General features: G+C 42.5%; 1 protein-coding gene across 2 annotated transcripts; it reads left to right on the plus strand.

Moving 5' to 3' along the window:
* The first annotated feature begins 920 nt into the window (after positions 1–920).
* Positions 921–15,674, plus strand: ARRDC4 (arrestin domain containing 4). Of its 2 annotated transcripts, none has more exons than XM_075006498.1 (8): positions 921–1,299; positions 4,152–4,221; positions 5,714–5,861; positions 9,027–9,129; positions 11,036–11,229; positions 12,400–12,559; positions 12,882–13,036; positions 13,149–15,674. In XM_075006498.1, exons 1-8 carry the CDS (start codon positions 966–968, stop codon positions 13,203–13,205), a joined length of 1,221 nt encoding a protein of 406 aa, XP_074862599.1. In that variant the 5' UTR covers positions 921–965; the 3' UTR covers positions 13,206–15,674. The 2 variants fall into 2 exon arrangements, with proteins under 2 accessions (XP_074862599.1, XP_074862598.1); XM_075006497.1 differs by having other exon boundaries at positions 922–1,299; positions 10,973–11,229.
* The last annotated feature ends 11,898 nt before the right edge of the window (positions 15,675–27,572 follow it).

A 27,572-nucleotide genomic window follows, 5' to 3' on the forward strand; every position in this document is an offset into this window, starting at 1 on the left:
AATCTATGAAGGGAAAACCATGTGTGTGCCGGCCCCAGCTGAACAGTGCCCTGCTGTCCATGACTTAAGGTGTTGGGCTGCCTGTACAAGGTACAAGGTACAGGGCTGCCTGTACAAGGTACAAGGTAAAGTATGGTGCCCTAGCCTTCAGAACAAGGGCAAGAGATGGATGGCAGGAGATAAATCACTTGATCATTGTCTTCTGTTCTCCTTCTCTGGGGCACCTGGCATTGGCCACCGTCGGCAGATGGGATGCTGGGCTGGATGGACCTTTGGTCTGACCCAGTATGGCCATTCTTATGTTCTTATGTCCCACAGCTCTAGACTTGCCCACCTCTCACTGAATAGCTGGCCCGTAGGGCATACCCAAGCCCACAAGGCCCATGCTCTGAGCTCGGATGACTTTCAACTTCTGCTCCCAGACTTGATAATATTTTTCTGATGCGTCAACCTTGATTACTATTTTTGGTTCACCTTAAATATTGAGTCTGTTCTGGTATGGCCATGAGCTCAAAAAGTGGGTCTGTCCCATGAAAGCTCATCACCTAATAATTTTGTTAGTCTTTAAAGTGCTACTGGACAGCTTTTTTGTTTTCACAGTATATAGACTAGCAGGGCTATCTCTCTGTTACTGTCCTCCCAGACTGTTTACGCACAGCTTGGGCACATGGTACACGTGCCCTGTGGTTGGCTGCTCTGCCACCTGTCCTCCAATCTAAACTTTGTTCACGCGGCGACGCTGCCGTCCTATTGGCCAGATGCGAGTGCTCACGCCGGGTGACGCACGCGAAGCGTGTTCCGAGAAAAATCCCGTGACTGAGAAGGGAGATGACCAATAGTAGACCAGGAAGACGGAAGGTATCCAATGAGACGCCGCGGAGGGTGGGACTTTTCACTGCTGGGTGAGAGAGGGTTTAAAGCGACCGTCGGCGGCGGCCTGTGGTTTTCCCGGCAGCCGCGGGGCGATGGCGGCGGCCGGGCTCGGCCTGGTCCCCGCGGCTGGGGGGAATGTGAAGGCGTTGGCCTTGCTGCTGGAAGACGGGACCGAGCGGGTCGGTTACTCGAGCGGGGACACGGTGTCGGGCCAGGTGCTGGTGGAGCTGGCGGGGCCGATGCTCCTGCGGGCCTTGCGGCTGGAGGCCTCGGGCCGGGCTTGGGCTGCCTGGAGCAAGGCGGCTCTCCGGGTCTCCTCCGGCCGGGCCTGCGGGGCCGCGGAGCAGGGCCTCCCGGGGCCCCGGCGGGAGGCCGAGGTGCGGTGCTTGGACATTCGGCAGAGTCTCCTGCGGCCGCCCGCGGAAGGTGAGAGGCGGCGGGGCGGGAGGTTACAGTTGAGGGAAGCCACGTTATGGGGAGGGGGGGAGGAGAGGAGAGGCGAGGCGGTGGGGGCGGGGCGGGGTTGGACGCTGGTTTGCGGGGGTATTGAAGGGGCGAGGCGCTGCGGGGAGGGGTCTGGCGGGTGAGTAGCTGGGGGCTTTGGTTTTGTTTTGGTGCCTTAGTCAGTTTTCTTGGGTCCTCGTTGTTTGTCATCATTGGGGTCTTAAAACCTGGAACGGGCCCAGGGCTCTCAGGACTGCTGAGAAGCTTTGGTGGAGCCAGTAGTTTCCCCGGTGTCTTGTCTGACTTTATGTTGATTTGTTTCTGTCCTTTCTTTCTGCCAAGCCTTTTGGGGAGCCCAGCCCTGTTTTGAGAGGGTAGGTCTGCTTAGTCATCAGGCACTTAAGATTCAATTCACAAGTCAAGCTCGCACTCAGACCTTACAATAATAATCTGTTGGTTTCTGCTTTTCTTCCATAGCCAGCCTTTGTTTTCAGATGTATCATCAGTTTGCAACTAGGGAAGTGAGTTCCCGTAGTAGGTGTGAAACTTTCTGGAGTAGCTGAACCTGAGAGGAGATGAGGATCCTTAGTTGTCTTCCTGCCCTGCAGCTGACTCACCAGGGGATTTTTGCCAAATCCTTTTTCATTTTGGATGTTTTGATCAGGTTTCTAAGTTAATGCAATAGTTCAGAGCAATGTGTGATAGCAACACACCATGTTTGTAATCTTCCAGAAGATTGCCATATGATCTCTGGGCCCACAGAAGATGGGAAAATATCTATCTGCTTTTTAGAGGGTGGAGGTTTAATAAATCGTTCGCATCTATTGAGGAACCTTTTTTTATATCAAAGGGGTTGCCAAGTTAGTCTGTATTTTCAAAAACAACAAGAAGTGCTGTGGTACCCTATAGACCACTCCCTCTTAGCATTATACAGGTTGAACCTCTATAGCCTGACATCCTTAGGACCAAATGAGAGAATTTGCTGACCCACGGAGGATAAATATTTTAGCAAGAGAGACATTGTATTTTTATTTTGGAGACAAATAAACAGAACAACAATTACAGTGCTACTTAATAAGTGTATATGAGTGTACCACTACGCCCTATGTAAGTGTACACCTGCCTACCAGCTTTCTTCCTAACAAAGTGCTGGTGTTATGCACCTTTACTGTATTAATACAAGGAAATAAGTAGATAAAGCTTAAAAAACTTGAAAAGAAATAGCTAACACAGGTAAATTTTAATTTATTTATCTAAAATGTTGCCTGAATTCTACTTTGAGTGATGTTGCTATAACTGCTAATTCAAATTACTGTACATTTGAGTTATGTTTAGCAGCACTTCCAACATTTCCACTGCTTGCTGGTCTCTCAGCAGACCTATTTAAGGGCAAATTAGAGCTAAATAACAGCACAGAACACTGAAAACTAGGACCAGTGGCTATAAACAAATTTTGTTAGACTGCAGGAAGTTTGGCCTCATTCAAGATAAATGGACAGCTGGTTAACTAAAATTGTGCCAGCTCCTGGATGTTGCCAGGCCAGAGTATCAGACTAGGGAGGTTCAATCTGTATTTTTTTTTTTAGTTGTGTAGTCATTCAATTACATTCTCAGTTCCAGTGTCACATGGCTTGAACTTAGGCACCTTGGCCCATTTCCACACTACTGCAGCAGATCGGTCTGGTCATGGTCAGACTTCTGTGGTGGGATAGACATAGCCTTGGAGTGCCTTGTTGGGTAAACAGTTTTTTGGCTCTCAGTAGGGAGGATCTCGGAGCAGCTGGCTTCCTTTTGATATCATCTTGGGGAAATATGATCACATACTATTGGGTTTGATCAAGAACACAGATCAAAACAGTGAAAAGTGTGTTTTTCTTGTTTTCTATATTGAGAAGTCATTGAAACAAGCTAAATTTGTTACCTTGCCTTTATTTGAAAATGAGACCATGCTGGATGTTTGAAAGTTGAAATGTAAGGAATTTCAGTCTTGTTGGGCAGGCTCTTTATTTAATGGCCCAAGAACAAAGTTCTTATGTATTTAATAGCATTATTTCATATGGATTTTGAATGAAGGGGCTATTGTACAGTTATGTGAAATGGTAATATATGAGTAGCTTTTTAAAAGCTACATTGGATCAGCTTGAAGAATGGCAAAGTGAAGTTTGGAATGCAAGAGGAGTATTGAAACAAAATAGTAACCTGGCCATAAAATGGAGGAGGGGAAAATCCAACCAACACTTGTTCCCCCAACCGACATGATACTGCTGTGACTCAGCTATTGTGGCATTGTGCATGCTAGTGCATGAGAATCAATGTAAAACCGGCGTGTCTGTTTTCATTTTCCAAGCAGAATGAAAAGTAAACATAAGGAGAAAATTAGAATTTTTAAATACTTTGATTTATTGCACGATCATTTGTTATTGTACTGTAAGTTAAGATTTTTAATGTAACTGGAATATGTGTGTAATGAACTTTCATGATCAATTTTTTCTTTCAGTGAAGAATAGTTAGAGTGCTAATTTTAAAAGTGGATTAATCCTCTTTTCCAAAAAGAAGCAAAACCTTAACATTCTCCTGTAAGCATTTATAGAGTAGAATATGACTAGACTTATATAGAATTTAAGTTTCTATACTTATGTCCTTAGTTTCGCTAGTTCAGTAGTGAACATGGTAGATATATCGAGTCTGAGCCAAACTCCATTGAAGTTAGTGTGAGTCCCTTTTTCAGATGAAAAAAGTCCATAAATTACATAAGCTGCTTTATTGTGAGTTGCCTTATTTTATAATTTTCCTAGTTGGTGGGATAAATGGACTAAAACCTTATTCTTGTGCAGGTGAGGATGGCTTATTCCTCTTAGAAGCTGGGAAACATGAATTCCCATTCAGCTTTCAACTTCCACGGGAGTAAGTAAAATAGTATAATTCAGACTGATAATTCTGACAATTTCTTAATAACTAGGGTAACTGAAACAACTTAATCTTTTAATTTTGATTTCTCTTTATAAATTACATGTAAAAGTTGATTTATTATCTTGACCATAATATTGGCATTGGAGTAGGAGAGAAGAGAAACTCCAAGGCTGTGTCTACACGGGCACAAATTTTTGAAATATGCTATTTTGAAGTTTACTAATGAGGTGCTGAATTGAATATTCAGTGCCTCATTAGCATTAGGACACTCCTGGCTGCAGCGCTTTGAAGGCGCGCCGCTCAGCATGGCTACACGAGGGTCCTCTTCAAAAGAACCCCGCACCTTTCGAAATCCCCTTATCTCACTCACTGAGTGGAATAAGGGGGTTTCAAAAGGTGCGGGTCCTTTCAAAAAGGACCCCCATGTAGCTGCACCGAACTGCGCGCTTTCAAAAGTGGCATCCTAATGAGGCGCTGAATGTTGAATTCAGCACCTCATTAATAATCTTCAAAGTGGCCATTAGCATGGCTATTTAGAAGATTTGTGTCTGTGTAGACACACCCCAATAGAAATTAGCCTATCCATGTTTGACTCAATCATTGTAGCATTGTGCTGGCACATGAGAAGCAAAGTAGGGCTGCCAGTTTGCACAAAGCCAAACTCCAGTTCCCCAACCATCTTCAGACCCCCTGCCTTTGCCCAGCCCCTTCTCTGATGCCCAGCCCCCATTTGCTCCAATCCTTCCTCTGTCTGTTGCTTGCTTTCCCCATCCACCATCCCTCGTTTTCACCAGACAACACAGTAGGTTGGGATACAAGTGTCCATCTGAGGGAGTGGATTCTGAGGTGGAACAACAAATGAGGGATTTGGGGTTTAGGAGGCTGCTGTGGGTTCACATTGAGAGGTTTGGAGGGCAAGAGAGGGATCAGGGCTGGGGCAGAAGCATGGGGCCTGGGAGAGGGTCAAAGGTGCAGACTCCAGGAAGCGCTTATTATCTCAAGTAGCTCTTAGAAGCAACAGCACATCCCTGTCTGCAGTTGCCATGTTCACTACTCCAATTGGGGATGGTTCCCAGATGATGGGGGCAGCGGGGGTGGCACTTGGCTCCCCCAGGCTACTGCTGGGTATAGAAGCCAGAATGAGGGTATACCAGCTGCTTCTGGGAGTGGTGCGCCACAGAGGCTAACAGGGAGTCTGCCAGCACCACTGTGTGGCACCATCAACTGGACAGCCAGTGGCCTGGTCAGCAGCACTGCCCAGAGGTGCCAGGATCCCTGTTTTCATCTGTTCTGGTTGAAAACTGGACACTTGATCACCCTACATCATTGTAAAGCTGCTGTTTGTTTTTCTTGTGTAACCAAGGCTAAAAGTAAATATAAAGATTAAGGGGGTAAGTGTGCGTGTGTGTGTGTGTGTATTTAGAAAGTGTTTAAGTTTGAAATCCTATGATAAGCTTATGTGGAAATGTTTTTATGACTGTTTCAGACCTTTGGTGACCTCTTTCAGTGGAAAGTTCGGCAGTATTCAGTACTGTGTGAAAGCAATTCTGGAAAGGCCTGTGGTACCAGATCAGAGTGTAAAGAGAGAACTTCAGGTTATCAGCCATATTGATGTCAACTCACCAGGGTTATTGGTAAGAGGAATTTTTTTTTTAAACACTGAACCTGTGTTCAATAAGTACTTATACCTAGCTGTAACCACTTCAGTGGCACTGTTGTCTGCTGATTTCTGAAAGCATAAGCTCTCTGTATGCTTTATCTGTAAATAGATGATCTTCAGTTACGTGAATTGCAAACATTGGCTTTTTTTAATACAATTGATTACATCCCTGCTGGCAGGGCTGCTTTTGCCAAAAAGTTATGGCGGCTTGGAATGCATTAATAAGGCTTAATAATAATAATAATACACAAGCCTAGAGTAGTTTTACCAGAGCAGCTATTGTTACAGGCCTGCAGTGTCCTAAACTCTTCAATAATAGTAGGTTGAGGAACAGTAATTACGGAAGAGTATTAATCATGCTGAGACTGTCATTTAAGCTCTGGCCATTATGCTATGTAGCCTTCCATTTTGCATGTCATTTGCTAACATTAAGTGCTTGCATGCAGCTGTTTCAGAGATCTTTTCAGTTATTTCTTATAAGAGATTTGGCCATATTAAGGCATTGAACTTCTGATAATCACTAGAAATACTGCAGTGTAGTAAGAAAGATCACTCTCTAAGAATAGGCAAGATGAAAGCTAATGAGTTAGATTCTTTTATCCAAACCCATATTATCAAAATAATGTGAAATTATACCTTGCACTTTGAGGATAGCAACTAGGACCTAATGATTATTCATTTAAATATGAGTGAATGATATTTGCTTTATAGAAGAACGTAGGGTAACTTTAACGTTCTGTCATAATGATGATGAGGCTAAGATGCAAGTCTTTTGATGTTGGATGATCTACTTTTTCATAATAGGGTGTATCCTTTTTGTTTCATTTTTCTTTTGGCAATGACATCTCTAAGGAGCAAAAATATAGTTCTTACATTAAATACAACTCTTAATGAACAAAAATAGGTTGTATTGTCTAGTTAGGGTGGATAATGTAGAATATGTATTTTAAGGTACTTTTATTGTGTTACTATTTCTGGACAAAATTAACAATCAGATTCTTTCAGCAAAATTTGCTCTTACAACTTTGGGATTGTGTCTGATTTATTGCGTGTATGTATTTGTATAAAGACGACTGGATATGTTTTTTTTTTTTCGAAAAAATTTTGTGTTTTGTGTGGTGGTACCCTTTTTCCTTTAGAACTACAAGGTAAGTAAATTCTGATCATTCTTTAGCTTGCTGGAAGACATACTTGATATCTTCAACTATTTTTACACTGGGATCTCTCCTGTTTCTTTTACAAAGTCTGGCTTTATCCAAAATATAATTATCTATTGTTAAATAAATAGTTGTAAACCATCGAAAATTTCAAACAGTCCAACTAAAAACTACATCTCATTTGATTGACCTGTCATTCTTGACTTGTGATCTCAAAGTTACAACCTGGATTTTTAATGTTAATAAAATCAAAGCTTTCTACATTTAAAAAAAAAAAAAAACAAAAAAAAAACACAGGCCAGTTTTTTCTTTCTTATGCCATTTGTCTTCGAAGCAACAGCTCAAAATGAAGAATCAAACTGGAGCATCAAGTATCTTTTCAATTAAATTTATGGTGATTGTCCAAGATGTATCTGAAGTTTAGGTTGAACATTAGGAAAAACTTCCTGTTAGGGTGGTTAAACACTGGAATAAATTGCTTAGGGAGGTTGTGGAATCTCCATTTCTGGACGAAAAGCATTCTGGAGATACATAAGAGCAGGTTAGATAGACAATTATCAGAAATGGTCTAGACAGTGCTTGGTCCTACCGTGAGGGCAAGGCACTGGACTTGACCTCTGTAGATCCCTTTGAGTTCTAGTGTTCTATATTCTATCAGTTGAAAGTGGTGGTCTGAGTTATGGACCAGGTAATAGTTGTACTACACAATCTTCATTACAGAGGACATGAATTTGGATATGTAAGACTAGATTCTGCTTGTGCTCAACAATTTAAGACTCGGCCTTTCAGTGGTTCCCACACTTTATTGATTCATCTGACTTTCTTAAAAATGCCTTTTGAAGCCAATGGATGGAACATAAAGCTGGTGGAATATAGTTTGGGAATGTTATATAACTGTTTTTGTATTCCATTCATAGTTCCAAATACTCGTGGCTGGGGGGGGCGGTGTGTGTGGAGCCTGCCATAGAGCATCAGAATTGGGAGAGCAGTGCTTGAAAGTGGCTCAAAGAAAGTATCATGGGTTGTGATGGGTAGGTTTCATAGATTTGCAGCAGTAATCGGCATTTCTGCAATCTTTTTTGACCCCATTAATGACAGTGAGCTAGCTAGGTTGATTCCTTGGATCTGAACTTTGAGTTATGGTAATCTGGGTTTCACTGTCAGTCACCTGTTCAAATAATGTGCATTTTGCAAGCTTAATATAGAAGTCTTCCAGAGCTTTGTGCATGTAATGTGTCATCTGAAATGACTGTCCCACACTGGTAAAGCTGTTATCATTCAGGTCTAAATTTTAATATTTGTTTGTGGAGGTTGAAACTCTCTCATCCAGCAAACTCCATAATCAGCATGATTTTAGTTCACCAGACAAACACTATCCTGGGTGTGGCCAAGTTTCCTGTGGTCCCATAAAAGTTTGTTTTCAGACACCAGTTCTGGCTCTTGGTGTTCTGTGCTATTTAGCTGTAATTTACCCCTAATATATTCTAATAGCCCAGCAGGCAGTGAAAATGTTGGTAATGTGCTAGAAAATATTGACCTTCTGTTGTCCAGCAAATTCTCTTGTCCGGCATTGGTTGGGTTCAAAGGGTGCCGGACAAGAGAAGTTTAACTCAGCCTTGAAAAATTGCTATGAAAATAGCCCAGTTCAGGAACAAAATGCACTCAACCATGCTTTACTGTGATTGATAGGTGAAATATTATTTACTACTTCTGTTGAATAGTTGCTTGTTCTAGGTTAATCTTTCATTTTTCTTGCATAAAGATGAAATATTAATGTAAACAAACAAATACGATTGTCCTTCATGGAAGATATCCTAATTGAAGATGTTGACCAAACTCACTGTCCTCAATGATGCTACCAGGATTTAGTCTCATATTAATTCAAAACTTCATTGTCATTAACTCAAATTTTGCAGTAAATGTAGCTGGCAAATTTTTGCCATTTGAAAATAAAAACTTTTTTTTTTTTTTTTTTGGGGTAGATGCCTGTTCTGAAAAGCCAGGAGAAAATGGTTGGCTGTTGGTTTTTCACCTCTGGTCCAGTCTCTCTGAGTGCCAAAATTGAGAGGCAGGGATACTGTAATGGTAAGAATGCTTTCTTCAATTCTCAAGTACATTGAGAGTATTAGTACAGTAAACTCTTGTTTATCCGCTGTTTGATCAGCCAGAGCTCTCTGATAACCAGCAGAATGCTGGCAAACACAGCTGCTTTTCCCTTTTTTTTTTCTTTTCCTGAGAGTCCCAGGGTGCTTCATGAGCACCTGCCCCCCAGGCTCCTTATGCCATGTGGCGATGTCCCCCTGCCAGTGGCTCCTGTGTCTGCCGTCCCATAGGCGGATCTTCGCGGGGCTCCTCTTGGGCACAGCTGTGCCTGCCACCCCACAAGTGGCTCCATGCAGGTGCAGCTGTGTCTGCTGCCCTGCAAGCAGCTCTTTGTGGGGCTCTTTGTGGGGCTCCTTGTGGACACAGCTGTGTCCGTCACCTTGGAAGTGGCTCTTCGCGAGGCTCTGCCACCCCACAAGCAGCTTCTCATGCCATGTGGCAGTGTCTGTGGTGGTGTCCGCTGCCCCGCAAGCCGCTCCTGCTGTCCCCACCAGAAGGTAAACAAGGCAGTAGTTGAGGGGGAACTGGCACTGGAGGGTGGGAGGAGCTGAATTTTCTTGTAGGGGGGCCACTACTTGTGCCTTCCCTCAGCAGCTCTCCACTAACCAGAATATTTGAATATCCAGGAATCTCCCAGTCCTGGAGTTGCCAGATATCAGAGTTTACTGTATAATAAAGCTGTTTTCTTTGGTGTTCAGAGATGTAATCAGTGCAAAATCTGCATGTGTTTATAACAATAGTTAAACGAATACTTTTCATTTAACAGTTAGTAAAATCTGACCTGTATAAATGTGATTAAAAATTAAGTTTGTTGGTAATGCAAATTGAAAGTTGATGATCTTATTCGAAAGGTTGTGTAAATCTAAGATACCAAGAGCATGAAGGACAACTAAGTAAAGATGTTATATTGGGAGAAGGTGTTTGGCTTTTTTTCTATATAATTTATGTAGTAACAATACTTATAATCTGTCTTTAGAATTTCCTACCTCTTGCACCCCCATGGTGGTGGACATGACAGATCTTGAACAAGAGAATGTGTCAGACCAGAGGAGATTCAGGTCTTCTGTTGCCAAATGGCCCTGCACTCTTGGAGCTGCCATGGCCCCAACCTCCTGCTCCCCCGGGGATTTTATTCCCAGCCCTGCACAATTGCAGGAGGTGGGAGGAAGAGGGGTTGGCCTGGGCCCCCCAGATGCTGGTCCTGGCCACAGCCCTGACAGGAGGAGCGCTGGCCCTGGCCCCGTCCCCCCCACTCCGTGTGCTGGTCCTGCCCTCAGCCCCAGGACACTAGTCCTGGAACATCCATAGTCCTGTCAGACCACAGATGTTGCCGGACAAGAGAGTCCCAGACTTGAGAGGTGCAGCCTGTATAATGTCTGTCACTAATGTATCTAAGTGTTTATCATAAGCATTCTGGATGTGCAGGTATTTTGGTGATAGGCTTAAAGAAACACTGGACCATAATTCAGGAAGTGAAGGTATTTACAACAGGACTAGCTCATACTGATACATTGCATTGTTTTAAAATGTATCATAAGGTGTTATCTCTGTTTGGATACCACTTTGTAAAGGTTGACTACATTAAGGGAATGAGCAAAACTAATATTCTACGTTGCCTATAACTCATAGGCCGTAAAAGCAACGAGGGGTCCTGTGGCACCTTATAGACTAACAGAAAAGTATGAGCATAAGTTTTTGTGGGCAAAGACCCACTTCGTCAGATGCAGGTTAGTAGTGTCACATAGGCTGTAAAGTGTGTTAATAGTGTCAAATAATAGATGGTATAACATTGCACATTTTATTTACAAGACTTATCCGTTTTTAGGGGAAGCCATACCAATCTATGCAGAAATTGAGAACTGTTCTTCTCGTTTAATTGTTCCAAAAGCTGCCATTTTCCAAACACAGACTTATCTGGCCAGTGGGAAGACAAAGACTTTTCGTCAGATGGTTGCAAATGTACGAGGAAATCCTATTGCTTCTGGGAGCACAGATACCTGGAATGGAAAAACTCTGAAAATTCCACCTGTAACCCCTTCCATCCTTGACTGTTGTATCATCAGAGTAGAGTATTCTTTAGCTGTAAGTAAAGGTTTTCATCACCAGTACCATAGTGCTTCAAAACAAGCATATCATTTGAACTTCATTAATAATTATGCAGTTGCATGGAGGTTTCAGGATACATATCGTTCCATCTTAAGAGTTTTCTTTATTAATGAAATGTTCGTATGGAAGTGGACAGTGCAGATGGAACAAACTACAAATACATCAGTGACTTCCCATGGAGAACAGTAAAAATGGGACAAAAGCTGTCTTCCAGACAAAGAACAATCCGTTTCTTGGGTAAAGAAGATAATTATAGTGACTAGTTGCTGTTAATATTAGATACAAAAGAGAGATTTCAGTGAACAAGATGGAAGATGAGCAGGGTATGAGCGTGTCTTCTCTTGTAGGACAGTTCTGTGGTATGTCGTGGAGGAGGAGGCAGCAATAATGGAGCACAGTCTGCAGATATGCTGTGGGGAAAAGTGGAAGAAATTGAAATTATTACCAGATTATTAAAACTGAATCGCAGGAATTACTGTGATTAGTGTGACTTTAGACACACAAAGTATTGGTAGGGGAAAAGTCAGGATGAAATCTGTGGCTAGACACATGGAGACAAATCATAAGTGAAAAGGTAAATGTGAAAGTTATCTGCATCAAGATTGAAACCTCTTACATAACAAGAGGAAAGGATCATCTAGAAACAATCTTGAAACTATTCTTTCTATGCGTAATTGAGTAAAAGCTGTAATCTTACCAGAAACCATCTACATTTTGTTACAGGTTGAACCTCTGTCATCCAGCAACATTTGTAATTCGGCTTGATTTTAGTTAGCCAGACAACCACTTGTCATGGGTATGGCCACATTTCTGGTGGTCCAGTAAAGTTTGTTTAGAGCCACCAGTCCTGGCTCTGTGTTCTGTGCTGTTATTTAGCTGTAATTTACCCCAATTATCTTCTAGGATCCCAGTAGGCAGTTGAAGTGTTGGTAATGCTGCTAGATGATATTGATACGTGGTGGTCTGACATTCTTTCATTTGGTACTGGATAGGCCGTGAGGACTCAGGACTAGAGAGGTTCAACCTGTAGTGTTGGTTTTGTTTTTTTGTTAAAGTACTTGTGTAAAGGAAATCTGCTTCAATGAAATCCACATTTCATCTCTTCATGTCTTACCTGTTGTATGGGTGGGGATGTTTGTCACATAGGTGTATATCCATATTCCTGGTGCTAACAAGTTGATGATTGAATTGCCCCTGGTGATTGGCACAATTCCCTATACTGGACTTTCAAGCAGGAACTCCAGCGCTGGCCACTTGAGCATGGATATGAGTTGGTTGGCACTGACCATGCCAGAACACCCTGAAGGTATAAGTTTTTAAGCTTCATTATCTGAATTCATAATCTCCATAATATAAACAGGGAGTGATATGCCATTTTAAAGTTTGTGTTCTTGTAATGTGCCTTTTGGATCACATTTTTATTAACACCATAAAAAAATGACATACCTTATGAATTTACTGTTCACCAGAAGTAATGTGACTAGAATACCTAATATTTATGCATTTTTTCATAGTTTTATTGGGAGATAGATATCTTAATGTTATCAGGAATTACAATACATAAACTAGAGACAAGTGAAATCATTCAATTAATTGTTTGACAGTGGCATTTTTTTTTTCTTTTGAAGCACCACCAGATTATGCTGATATTGTGTCACAGGAAGACTTCTCTAGACATACTCATGCTTACTCACAGCCAATTGACTGTGAGGAACAATTATGCAGTCACATGTTTGCCTATATACAGGAATTTCGATTTCAGCCTCCACCTCTATATTCAGAGGTAAGTAAAACGTGCTGCTTTAAGATTTGTGAATAAGCTTCATACCAGTAATATAAAAGTTTTAAATATTGCATGAATGTAATCCTCTTGGGGGGTTTTTTTCTGTCTACAGATTGATCCACATCCTGCTCATATAGAAGACACACAGTCTGTTTCATTCATACTCTAAACAATATTTGAAATATCTGTGTTCTGATGAAATGGAATCCCTTATCTGTCTGCTGTTTAGTAAATCTAAAAGGAAACTGCTTTCTTATTAATTTGCTTAAGTTCAAGAACCAAGTGCAAAGGCAATTGGAGTTGGAAGTTTGGAATGTTTGACTTGAAAGAATCCCTCTTGGATTAGTCCGTGTCGCTGATGTGTGTCAAATTATGTGACTGTGGGGGCAACCAAGATCCAGATGTCTGAGAAGAGTTTGAGGATACTCGAATAAGTACTACATAAAATACAAGGAAGAGTTTCAAGGCTGTCAGAGAAATGAAAATGTACTTACATGTAAAGACTGGTTGGAAGAATCTGGGATAAAGTATATTTGTATCTCAAGAATTTGAGAGGCAGGATAGAATTTCTAAATGATTCCCCTGTATTAGATGCTACATTCTGCATTGTCTCTAATCAAGGAGAGGATTGCTAACTAAAATCTATAGTTTTAGCTCTTAACTCCAGCTAAAAACAAACTTTTTGGTAAGAACATATCCTTCTGACTCAGTTAAGTGTTACTGTTTCATCATTCGTGTTGACTTTTAAGTTTTCATGAATGGCAAAGTATAGCTATTCATGCAGTATTATGAAGGCAAGTCTTTATTGTATGAAAAACCAAACTAGTTAAATGAGAAAACGGGATTTTGATAACCGCTTATGCACTATACCTTTTTATGGGATGCCAAGGGAATTATTCTAGCCTTTTGTGCTCCTATGCTTGTTCTTTTTTGTATCTTAAGCTTGTGGATAGTCTGATAGTAGGAGGCAAGGCAAGGAACAGAGAATTTCTCTTTGCCAGTAGCAAATATATTTATCAAAGTGGATAATTATTTATTCAGAAGCCTTTTAAACCTACCTCTGTTGTGGATATCTATTTAGGGTTAGGCCAAGACCGAAAACCTCATCTAAGACTCGCACTAATCTTCAAGATCCTAAAAGGGGCCCTAAATAATTTCTGCAGTTAACAAATAGAAAAGGCCAGGGATTTGGGAGAAGTGTAAGTTTAGTTTACATCTGAAGACAAAGCAAAAAGTAAATAACGTTCCTTTGCTTGTTGATTTGTGGTCAAAATACAACTGTCTTCTGTAAAGGTACATGTTTTTCATTAGTTCCTGTGTTTTTATTGAAAGACCTAGTCTGTCATCAGAGGCCACACTGTTCATTTTACCCATACTCTAATATTTTACCTGTGTGTAATTTTTTGCTTTGGTGCAATATTTTATTTTTTTTCCCTCAGGTCAGTTAGAGCACTGAGATTTTTCTTGCTGCTAAGGATGAAGGTGCTGCCCTTCATTTGGAGTAGAATGTTTTTGTTTCCTACTAAGCTTTTGTTTGTAGGTAATCTAAGGGATGATAACTGTTAGCAGTCCCCTTGAACAAAGCAGAAACTTGGTATTATCAATGTGCCAATGTCCAATTTACAGTGAAGTGTTCAATGTAGGCTTTTTGAACTGCTAGAATTACTTTATATGCCTGACAAAAGGGTTGTAAGTTAGAAATACTGATAGGTCATAGGGTAGAACACTATTTATGGTGACTTAAAAGTCAGCATCATTGCAACTTCTGTCAAAAACTGCAGTTTTAAAAAGCTTATAAATGGGTTTTATATATTAAATCTTCATCCACTTAAGGAACCAGGGATTTTTCTGCCAGCTATATATATTTTCTTTGTCTCTATTCTTTAATATGAGTTTTTTCTTTAATAATTAACTGAAGAGCTAGAAGTTAACTCATCATTGTGTTAGATGTGGTACTGATGCTGATACCATCTTTTTGAAGACCGTCTGAGTTGTCTTAATGTCTCAGGGTCATGCCTTTTGGTGGCATGCCCATTTAGTCAATGCAGTATTTTAATTTACAGCGCATTGAAAGGGAACACAAATATTGTTCTAACTAAGATATTGTTTCAGTCCTGATAGTCATGCTATTGCTATTTAATTTTCATGTCAGTCTTTCAGAAGACATGAGGTGCTTGTTACAACTGTAAACCCTAGTGGTTGATATGCTACCTTCAGGGAATGTTGGTACAAACATGATCATGCAAGCAACAGTGCATGTCATTGAATGGTAAAATGCATCTCTAGTTTAAAAAAAAAAAAAAAATTCGAGGGTTGCTTTTTGTTTGTTCTTTGCAGATAAACTGTGGCCTTAAATTGTTCGCAACAAAAAAGTTTCTTAAGCACACAAGAAACCTTAAAGAAAAAATGCAAATTTGACAGCCAAATTCTGCGCTCACACCTGATTTAGAGGGTGGAATCTGGTCCTTAGTTGCATACTTTGTACAATAATAAATTCAGCATGAAGGTGGTTTAGTTTCTGATAACTGTGAAACTGGTTTAAAAGAAACCCTTGGTATTCAAAATTTACAGGGATCTGATTGTATTTTGTACTTACGAGCCCTATGGGTTATTTTTGTTAATAAAAATGTAAAACTTGGATTTTAGTGATTTATTTATAGAATGACTACAGCTATGGCATTTCAGAGCTAAGCAATAGACCTGTCTACTCCATTGTACTCAGAAAGGAGGAGATCCTTTTTATAATTACAAGTGTATGTACTTAATCTTAAATATCCAATTGGGTGTTACTGGAGATTTCTTGGTGTGAACAACATGAAAAGGGAGAGATTATGGACATAGGTGTGAGCAGATCCATGGGCGTAGTGGAGATTAAAGAAATGTTAAAAGGGACTGTGGTTATTCATCTTTTCTGGTGGAAACTGGTCCCATTCTTTGCTTCCCTTACAGTGTGGCATGGCTTTGAAAGCCTAACTTCATGTTTTTAGTAAAATTACATCAAGGATGTATGTGGCTCAGCACTCAGTGCTTTTTGCCTTCCTGATGCCAGTGGTCAAGGGTGAAGAAACAGTTCAGATAGCTCTGCGATGAACAAATAAAAATACTAATCTATAGCGAATATGTGGGTAAAGTATATTAGTATAACTTGTGGAAGTAACAGTGAGTGCATATACCATTTTGGGTTTTCTATAGTGTCAGCTGGCAGATTGTAAACACAGCAGTGGAAAAACTAGGGAAACAACTAAAAATCTGTTAGTCTATAACGTGTCACAAGACTTCTTGTTCTCAAAACAAACTGTTAATCTTTGTTCCATAAGCTTCAAAATATATCAGCTTTTTTGCAAGAAATATTACCTCCCCCCTTTTTCTTTGCCCCACCCCCAATCCCCATTCCTGTGGTAGAGCAAATGTCCCTTGGAAAACTGTTCTTAAATTGCAGACACTCCTGAGAATGGAATATAGGAGTTTTTCAGTTGTGGACATCAACTGCGTATGGCTGTTCAGGACAGGAAGTGACTACCAGGGGGATATTTGTTTGTGGTTTTTATTTTTGTATTGCTGCAGCACTTAGGACCCCTAGTTAGGGAGCAGCAATCTCAAGGTAGTCCCTGTCCGCAAGGAGTTTATATTTAATTCTAGCTTTTAATTGTGGGTGGTATTATTATTATTATTAATATATAGCACCTAAATTGTGCATGACACTTGACCGAACAGAAGAAACATTATCCTGGCTCAAATCTAAATTTAGGCTGTCTTGACAGCCTAAAATAAGAGATGACTGCTTTACAGTGCAGCACAACTTGCTGCGGGGTAAGTGGTTGGATTGTCTGAATCTTGCAGCAGTAAAGGAAGGTGTGTGTACACAACTATAATGCCCACAAGTAAAGCACTTTTTAGTGAAATATGATTTAAAATGGGGAAATAGAGGCTTCTATGCCCTGAGTTTTTTAATTCTCAGCTATGTGACAAATTATCATAGCTGCCATAGATTGAGGTCATTTGGTGTATGACATTACACTTGGCTGTAGAAAATCCAAGCATGTCATCTGACAGAAAATAAATTATTGGGTGGTGAGCTTTCATGGGGTATACCCACTGCATCAGAGCAGCAGCTGCAACGAGCATTTGTGGAGCAGCTCTCATTTAAAGATAATATATTGTATTGAAGTGCTATGTAGTCTGTACCTTAACAAAAGAACAGTTCACACAGCTTTGTCCCTTACTGTAGGTGAGAGACAGCCTTTAAGAATGTCTGTCTGTGATTGGAGGAGACTGGTGGCTTCAGCAGTGTTCCATAAATATTTATGAAAATTGCAGTAGCACTTTCCCATGTTACCCTAGTGGAACAACAGCCTGTCCAGTTCTGAGGATCCTTCAACAGTTACCCTCTGTGACTGTAATTTACATAGTCTGCTAGCACTCACTCTCGCTGATTGCTCACAGCTCCATATTCCTAACACCCCTCAGGCAAACATACTGATTTCAAGGATGCCAGGAAAATAAACGTCAATCTGTACAGGAGCGTTGTTCATTCCTACACTTGTGCCTCAGGGCTGGAGTGGGACCCTTGCCTTTGATCACAGCTTCCATGTACTTTTGCACTACAAATAATAGAAATACAGTTCTAGAATTTAACCAGGTAGGGTTTGGCTCCTTTAGAAGTAGATTAAGGTAAATCAGAAACAGGATAGGCAGAGGTAATCTTCCACAAGGAATAGGCCTGGGCCCAACTCATTTCACATAAAACACAGTTCCTAGAATAGATCCACCCTCTGAGGAATAAACTTTGAGGTAGCTAGTAGGCAGTCTACGCACACTTTCCCTTGGTTTGAAGTTAACTTCAAAGTAAGGTGTGTGTAGACACTCAACTTTGAAGTGAGCAACTTTGAAGTTATTTTTGTAGTGCAGACACAGCCTTAGTGTGTATTAAATGCTGGGGGGAGGGCTAGAGGGTGTGGCCAGTTACAATTGTGGTTTAAGAGCATTTTATATCTATTGGTACCAGTGTAAATGGCCACATGCTCCCCCTACTACATTTGTGTCCTAATTAGATGGCCTTTTGGTCAGGGTGAACACCTGTCAATCTTTGTTAACCCTGGCTGGATTTGCCCTTTGAACAGCAGGGAAAAATCCTTCTGTCTCATCACCAGTTTCCTGAACTGTCTGCTGCTTTCACCCTGCCCCAAGAAATGCAATCATCTTAGAATTATGGCCTATGGGTGGGGTGAACTAATAGGGAACAACCCAGGGAGAACTGATTGCTATGCTTGCCACTATACCCCTCTTCTGGCCAGCTGGAGTCCTATAAACTACCCATTGAATGAAATTAACAAGCTTGATTCCTGCACACTGCTGTGCTTAGACTGGAAATCTTGCCAAGTGTTGGCTTGCTCTCCTGGCTCTTACGTAAACAGCACAGCAGGGACAGGGGGCTTACTGCCATGAGATTTCAGTGCGTCAGTTACCCAAGTGCTTGCATCATGATCACAACAGTCCTTCAGAGAGGAGTGTGGTACTAGGCCATGTGGGTCAGAAGGTGGGATGGTCATGCTGCTTCGGGATGTGTTCCTACCAGACTGTTCTGAAGCCAAACTTTCCAGTGAGGTTAAAGTCTGCTTAGACCAACCCAGACTGTGCCCTTTTCATTAGCTATTAAGGAAGGGATTTTCAAAAGCTCCTTAATGATTTAGGCACACAAATCCAGTCACTGACTTTCAGTGGGACTTGTTCACCCTTTAACTGCCTTTCGGCTGGACTTGAGCTCTTGTGCACTTATGCCCAGGACTGTAAATGTAGTTACTTGACAAGCTCCCTTTGCAATTAAGAGGCGTGTCGTAGCTAACCACCCTTTAGGGACTGGGCCCTTTTGCACATTGCCCTCAGTAGGCTTTCTGAGTCAATCTGCAGCCACTGGCTACACACCTGAGGGCTCTTAGTAATATGTGATGAACCAGGCCTTTAAGAAAAAGTTGGCAGATTATTTTTTTTGTTTGTTACAGTGGGGGTGGGGAGTGGTGCCTGGTCCCTTTTTTTCTTTTCAGGTTTCTGGTGTGTTCTTAGGCCCAAAGGAAATCAAGCAAACAGAGCCAGGAGCTACAGCATGCCAGTGAGCTGAAGGGCTGTGGAAAGTGGGGGCACCTTTGGCTCTGAAGGCTGAATATTTGTGAGGCATAGGGCCCAAAATGAACTGTGACAATCCCGGCAAGTGCTAAGTGGTGGAGGAAGCCCAAAAGAAGGCGTGGCCATTTTTGGCAGCGATGGTGCCCAGTCAGCCCAGGGTTTGACGTGCACTGTCTGCAGGCAGAGCACCTGACCTGTATTAGTCCAGCCAGATTTCAGAGATACTTTATTTGGTGAACCTGCGGAGGTGTGGCCTTGTGACACACCTGTTCTCCTCTCCCTTCTCACACACTCCCCAGCAAAGGGATTGAAAACTAATGTTGGTGCCCTGCAGCAGGTATACATGTAAAAGTACCCCATCCCGCCTTCACACCCACCCACCCACCATGGGCAGGTGGCTTGTTCTGACCCGTTACAGTCCAATATTGCAGCAAATATTAAACCAAAACCCCAGACACCATTCCATGGGGGAGGGAAGCAATAGTAAAGCGTGGACTGAGCAGGCATGAGATGAGGTGCCCCCCGCCCCCCCCCCCCCCCCCCCCCCCCAAAATGAGCAGGGCATTCGGTTTTGCTAGCCTTTCTCTCGATTTACAGAGCTCTTGAGACTATGCTGCTGTGAGAGCAGCCACTAGACAGGGCTCGGCTTATTGTTGCTGAGTTAGACTGCACAGTTTGGAAACGGTAACGGGAAGGGGGCAGTGGGTGTGGGCGGCGGGGGGGGGAGGGGGCCGCACGCTGGGACCCATGTAATTGCTGGCACTGTGATACAATAGAAAACCATGTGGCACTGTGCCAGTTTTTCAGGCCTACAAGGCAAGGCCATTTTTGACTGGCTGAGCTAGCGATGTGCTGGCAGGAGCAGTACAAAATAGGCTGAAGAACTGGTTGGCATCTGCACTCTGTTGGCAATGGCTTGACCAAGCTGCATAGAGGCTGGATTACGCTAATAAGGTAGGTGGGTATTTTTTATAACAGCAGCCTTCACAATCAGGCACATGGCATTGTAGCTTACATACTTCCACACATGGCTATGCCGTGTCACACCGTCATTTACGTGGCACTGAACTAGTTAATCAACGTTATGCTCCTGCCAACTCACTGGCTACTCATATTCAAACCCTGGCTCCCTAGCTTGACAATGGCAGGGTCTTAGAACTGGGAGACATGCAAGTTTTTAATCTTTTGGGACTCATTTGACTGTCATCCTTACAGCTTAATCACTGTGTTCCACGCTACCGTTTTCATCATTTTGTCAATGTGGGCGTGGAGTAACAGCTACTAGCAGATGCCGCCCCCTCCCCCCCCCCCCCCCCCCCCCCCCCCCCCAAAGCATTTAGTGGTACAATTTAGTGCAGAGGGGAGTTTTGTTTTTGGTTTCGTTTTGGGCTTTTTTTTTTTTTTTTTTTTTTTTTTTTTTAAAGTTTGCAGAGGAGCACTTGTACCTTCCTGAGAAGCCATAATAAGAAGCTAAAAGTGGTTATGATCTGGCTTGTTTCAGGCCACAGTTGCAGCTTGTCTGTTATTTTATGCACCAGGTGAGGCAGCGAAGGAAGAATAACTCTCATTTGTATTCAGATGGCAATGTGAAAGCGATGCCAAACCATTTATCATGCATTTCATGGCCTGCTCTGCCACAGAGCCTGCAAGAGGAGCCTCTTCCTGACTACAGTTGCCAGCTGTCCTGCAATGCGGGGGACCGGCCTGACTTTTCCTGAAAAGTCCCGTGTCACGTGGTGACATTTTTTGCATAAATGTAGGACTGCAGGACTTGCAATGGCCATTCCTGGTCCTGGCCAGGGTTCCCGCAGGTGGGGCTCTTCTCCCCAGATGGCTCCCAGTCGCAGGAACCCCAGCAGGGGGGTGGGAGGCCCCAGCAGCCCTGTGGCTGGAGCTGCCGGTAGGAGGGACTTCATGCTCCCAGCTGCAGGAACCCCAGCCAGGGGGCAGGGCAGGGGAACCCTGGCAGCCCTGCAGCTGGGAGCCAGCTGGGCTACTGAGCCCCACCGGCAGCCCCAGCCACAGGAACCCCAGCCAGGGGGTAGCTGGGAGCCCAGCCAGGGTACAGAGCAAAAAGATAGGAACATTTAATGTTAATCGAGTACCACCAAGCAGGAAGTTTTCTAATACAAATTTCTATGTCTCCAGAGGCAATTGACTGTTTCATTGACTATCACAGAATTTCTGTATTGGTCTGTATCACTAGTGGAATGTTTGTTATCCCAAAAAATTATGAATTTTTCAAAATCATCTGTATTTTCTATCTGCGTCGTGGAATGGGTCAAAAACTCATTTTGGCTTAGGCCTCCTGCTCTGACAAAATTAGGGATTATAGCAAGATATTAGAAGGCAGAGGTTCTAGTACTACATCTGTTCCCTTTTATTAGGAGGCTCACAGCTGTAAACTTTTGGTCATGAGGAATAGTACAACCTCAGTAGGATTACTGGTATAAAGTGTATGCATCTGATTGGGAAAATGCGTCTTTAACAATGTGTCTCAGTTGTCTCAGCTGTGAAATGGAGCTAATAAAATTTCTCTGACACACTAGTGTTCTCTGACACACTAGTGCTTTGGAACCACACATAAGGTGCTATTAACATCCAATCAGTGCCTTTTTTTTTTTTAAAGGGTGGAAGTATGTGCAGCTCACTGCACAGCTGAGACAGGCACAACCCCCTCCCTGCTTCATCTCAATAGAGAAAAGAGTCAAATGCTAACGTCCCTGGGTGATCAGCTGTGGAATGTCACCCTTCATAGCCAAAAAACAGACGTATGCAACCTCAGGAAGTTGGAATTGCAAAAGCCAGTTGTCAGCTCAAGCACTACGCAGCCCTAGTAACCTGAGCCAGCACAGCTAATGGTAGCCGTGAAGCCAGGACAGCATGGGCTGCTGAATGGACTAGCACGTGGAGTACCTATCATGGTCTATAACAGGGTTTAATAGCTGCACTGAAGCCCATGTTGTGCTGTCTTCACTGCTTTTGTTACCCATGCTAGCTGGATTCAAGCTAGCTCAGGCTGGCCAGCCAGGCCCCAGCTTTTGTTCTGCAGCCATATCCCAAGTTATGAGAGAGCAATCAGTCTGTTGGGCAAATCCATCATTGACTTTCATGCTGCAGAATTAGATTCATGAATGACTATCCAAATGGCTGAAACTATGGCTATAAATGGTCTGACTAAAAATTTTCTCCATTGGACCATGCAGTTTCATCAAAACAGACGCTTCCATGGGATGATGTTGATTTGGACAACATCATTTGATTTTCTGACTTTGAAAAGACACCCTCTCCCTCCCCCACAAAAAAAATAGTGGCTCAACATTTACAAACAGGACAAGTGTTTTTGTTTTGCAATGTCGATTCAAAAAGAAATGTGTTTCAAAATGCTGATGCAGAATTAAAACTTACTTTTAGAATGATGGTTTTGATTGACAAAAGTTGGTTTTCCTGTTTGGCCATTTCTGACTCAGGACTTGTCAGACCACGATTGTCTCAAACCTCTTGTGATAATTCAACTTTTCATTATTTGGAAGAGGAAGTAACTTTGAACCAGCAACATTTCTTCATGCAGGTAAATTCACTGCTGGGGAAGCTGCTCCAACGTGGATGATAATTAATAATAAAGAAAGCCAGCAGGAGAATTGGATCTAATGTCTCCCACAAGAGGCTGTAAGCACCATGTTACCCTCGTGTTCGTTCTCTCTCTTGCCTAGTGATTCATTCATTATTTATTCACAGTGGAATAGCATCTGCAGGAGAACTGAGGAAGTGCCACATCAGAATATCTCCCAGCCTGAGGTTGCAGATCTCCATTCAAATTCCATCTCCCCTCAGGAGGAAGGGGCCCTGGCACAAGTGGTCTCCCACATCCCAGGTGAGTACTCAAACAACTGGTCTAAAAGCGAGATGGGAACAGCTGTTGCTGCTGTCACCACCAAACAACCACAAAAGCAGGCACCTGACACCAAGAGAGGATCTGCATCTAGGACTCTCAAGCCAGCTCCCTGCACTCTGCTTTTGGGGCCCTGTCTCCCAGACAGGGGACAGCTTAACTTGCACAGAGCTTGGTATCTCCCATTGGCTCCGTTAGCAAGAAGCCTCCTAGTATGCTGGCATTCATGCGCCCCAGTCTGTGGTGTCTCCCTCTCTCTCTCTTTCCATTGTTTGTAAAGAGAGCCTAGACACTGAACAGAAGCTTTCTGAATCCCAGGGTTTTTCTAGGCCCCTGAAAGTTCCTCTGTGAATCAAGTGTGTGGGGTTTGAAACATATTCTTTCAGTCCGATCTGTTGTGTCACTAGAACACCAGTGTAATGCATTTCTTTTTTTGTTATGAATTTAAAACATGGTCTCCTGCTTATCTGTGAGTCATGCCCCATGCTAATGCTCCAATCCTTTGTGTACAAAAAAAAATCTCTTTAAGTGGTTGGCAATGACCAAATACCTCCAAACCTCTATAGAGTCATTGCCATGAGCTGGAAGCTCACCACTAGCTCAGGAAAACAGCCATTGATTCAGGCTGGGTGCTTTCTGCAAATATAAAATGACCTGCACTGTGTCAATGGCCATTGTGGTTGGCATCATATGAGTTCATGCAATAAGACAAAGGATGTGATTGGCTGAGGAGCAAGTGGTTATATAGCTTGATTGGTTTGAACACTTTGGCAATGAAGTTGGTTCTAAATTCGCAGTGGGCTCAGGGAATCTCCCATCTTACCTTTCTTGTAATTCTGACTAAATTTTTTTCAGCAATGAGACAACAGTTCATGATAAGTGCATGAACCTCAGTGTCAAAGAGGAACTTACATGTCACTTTGGAGAAAAGCACTTACTGTCACAAGCAAGATTCAGGCAAGAAATTTCCTGATCAGGCACTGCCACTGTAACCCTTTCAGAGCAGCTGCAGATGGAGCACTTTTGCCACTGTGCTGTGGATGAGCATTCAGTCTAGCTGGGAGCCCAGACCTTCATTCCACAGAACCCCCTGGGGAAGTTCCACTGCTGGAGACAAAAGAACCAGGTCAAAACTCATCCATCTTAATGTAGTTTGAGTTCTCTCCTTTCCTGGCATGAACACACTGAAATCAGTGAGGCTCATAGGCCACCAGAGTCTTACTGGGACCACTGAAATACTGATATAATTAACCAAAAGCCTCATCTATTAAAAAAATAGTGATATTAAATACAACACTTCCATTGAAAACTATGAACTAGCTTGGTTCATTCCCTGCAGCCCTGAGTAAGGAGCCATGTCCATGCATGCTTAGAGACGCCTTTACACTCTCAAATGGGTTGTTAGTATTGATCTGACTGTGTTCCTCCGGCCCAAATGCAGGAATTTTATGGGGGTACTTTTTTTAAAGGAGTTCAAAATACTCATGCAATGAATCATAGAATCATAGGACACTGGAACTGGAAGGGACCTCAAGAGGTCATCGAGTCCACTTCCCTGCCCTCTTGGCATGACCATACACCATCTAGACCATCCCCAATAGGTATCTGTCTAACCTGCTCTTAAATATCTCCAGTGATGGAGATTCCACAACCTCCCTAGGTAATTTATTCCAGTGTTTAACCACCCTGACAGTTAGGAAGTTTTTCTTAATGTCTAATCTAAACCTCCCTTGTTCCAGTTTAAGCCCATTGCTCCTTGGCCTATCCTCAGAGGCCAAGAGACCAATTTTTCTCCATCCTTCTTGTAACACTCTTTTCGGTACTTGAAAACCACTATAATGTCCCCTCTAAGTCTTCTATTTTCTCAACTAAACAAGCCCAGTTCTTTCAGTCTTCCCTCCTAGGGCAAGTTCTCTAGACCTTTAATCATTCTTGTTGCTCTTCTCTGGACCTTCTCCAATTTCTCCACATCTTTCTTGAAATGTGGTGCCCAGAACTGGACACAATACTCTAATTAAGGGCAAATGACCACTGAGTAGAGCGTGCTTTAGAGTGAAAACAGCGATTAATAAAATGATTTTGTTATCAAATAATAAAAAGGTATACAGTAATAAAGGTTTAATAGAAATTATCTTTTGGGAATCTTGCTCTAATATTGTAAGTGAAAAACAATATTCCAAGCTATTCATCCCCCACTATATTCCTGTTGCTAGCAACCAAGGGCATTCTGGGAAATATAGTCCCTTCCCTGCTTCAGGACCAGTGCTCTAGGCAGGGAGCTGGCTAAGAAACTACAGCTCCCAGGGGGCCTTGGTTTCCCCATCATGGCTTGCAGGCTTCCCCTGCACAGCACAGCAGGGAGAAAGGGAAAAAAACCAGAATACTGGGAAGGAGGTGCATTTGCACTTCCCTATCCCGTGTATGAGCCTGCCCGACCCATCTTTTTCTGAGATACTAGGGCATGCACGGTAAGGGAGATCACAGCCTCAGGTCCATTGGTTTCACAGTGACCCAAGTGGAGCTAGCATGACTTTTAGTAGCTGCTTGAGTTTGGGCATGAACACTCTGTTCCACAGCACAGCCAAACTTCCGCCTACAGAACTGTATCTAGGACACTAAAGAGAAGCAGGAGGTTTAAAGGAGTTATTCTGAGGCTGACAAGAACTTCCTTGGTGTGATAAAGCAGAGGGAAAGTGGGGGAGGTCAGCTTTCATTTTATGTAATTGTAGCGAGTCAAAACAAATTGATCCTTTGTATGACAGAGCCAGAGCCTCTAATTGATTTGACCCCGCAGAAGCTCACGATCTTTTGCTGTGCTTCCTCACTTTCCACACAGGTTCTACTGCAATGGGATCATATGGTCCATTTTATCTTCATAGCACAACCACTCTAGGCTTTGTGCCATTTATCACTCAGGGAACGAGACCCATTGATGAGTGTGTGATGCTTTATTATTAATGATGATAATTTCAGCTTTTGTACTTGGAGGCACTCCGATTTTACGGTGATGGGGACCAGCGAAGTCACCTAGATAGTCATGTTTAAAAACAAACAAACAAACCTTCTTTTTGTAACATAGTAGCAATTTGATTTTGTACCTCCTGCTTCTCTTTAGTGTCCTAGATACAGTTCTGTAGGCAGAAGTTTGCCTGTGTGGTAGAACAGAATGTTCATGCTCAAAATCAAGTAGATAATAAAAGTCACACTAGCTCCACTTGTTTCATTGTGAAACCAATAGACTTCAGGCTGTGACCTTCCTTTCCTTGCATGCCCTAGTAGCTTGGGAAAAGATGGGTTAGGGTAGGCCTGTACATGGGGGAGAGGCTGCAAATGCGCGCGAGCACACACACGCACCCACACATACACACACACACACACACACACCCCCGATGTCTGGATTTTACAGTATATTATGTACCCTTCCCTCCCTTCCTCCCTACTTTGCTGTGTAGGGAAACATCAGGCCCTATATTCGGGCAAAGAGCAGACTGCTCAGGTTCCTAGGTTTGCTTATTTATTTAGCCTGGTTTACTAAGGACAGAGTTTACAGAATTAATGAATGTTGGAAATATTTAAAACAATAAACTGGCAAGGTTTGGCTTGGACCATCAGCTAAGTTTGGGGCCTAGCAATACAGAGCGGAAGTCTTTGTGTTCCCCAGTCCTCTCAACAGCTGCTGAATTTTCTGATCCCAGTGACTGACCTATATGCCTGGAATGCAACCAAGGAGGGAATTTAATCACTTACACAGTTCCCCTGAACGAATCACAACATTTATTCACTGCTCTAAAGATGTCACTTAGTTTCCAGCACACTGACATCTCATGACTAATCTGTACAGAAATATCATGAGGGTGCAACATTTAAGAGAATCAGAAAATGCAAATTTTACGCTTGTGTTTTCAGCTACATGGGCATCTGACACACTGCTTTAATTGTGTGTTAAATGGCCTAGCCAGAAATCACATGTGGCGGCTGGTTCTGAGAGTTCAGTAATATGATAATTAAATGCCAGCCCCTAAGCAAAGATGTTTGTGTTCCACATGCTTTCCCATGCCATTTAACTGCTGCAAGAATCAGAGGAAGGAATGGCAGAACTTCTTCTTGTGTTAAAGCAAGACTTTTATTTCATCTGTGTAGTGGCAATGTACTTTTTAATCCAGAAGTGCTTTTCAGTACTGAACTAAAGAGAGCGAGCGAGAGAGAGAAAACTGGATTTTTTACATGTATATAGTCTATGAAACTTGTCGTCATACTTGAAAATTAGATACTTGTTATACATCTATCCTCTTTAAATATTTGTATAGAAGTCCGTCACACTGGTGTCTGAACACTTTCTTTGTAAAATCAATGAGACGTCCTGTGGCACCTTATAGACACAGATGTTTTGGAGCATAAACTTTCATGGGCAAAGCTCCAAAAAATCTGTGAGTCTATTTGGTGCCACAGGACGTCTTGTTGATTTTGTGGATACAGATGAACATGGCAACCCCTTAGATACTTGTAAAATCAGCACCAATAGTG

Source organism: Carettochelys insculpta, chromosome 12 (assembly GCF_033958435.1).
Source record: "Carettochelys insculpta isolate YL-2023 chromosome 12, ASM3395843v1, whole genome shotgun sequence".
Lineage (NCBI taxonomy): Eukaryota > Metazoa > Chordata > Testudines > Carettochelyidae > Carettochelys > Carettochelys insculpta.

Coding starts and splice junctions, on each gene's coding strand:
- ARRDC4 (XM_075006497.1), top strand. CDS start 966: ATGGCGGCGGCCGGGCTCGGCCTGGTCCCCGCGGCTGGGGGGAATGTG. Junction 1,300..4,151: donor CCTGCGGCCGCCCGCGGAAG/GTGAGAGGCGGC, acceptor ATTCTTGTGCAG/GTGAGGATGGCTTATTCCTC. Junction 13,037..13,148: donor CTCCACCTCTATATTCAGAG/GTAAGTAAAACG, acceptor TTCTGTCTACAG/ATTGATCCACATCCTGCTCA.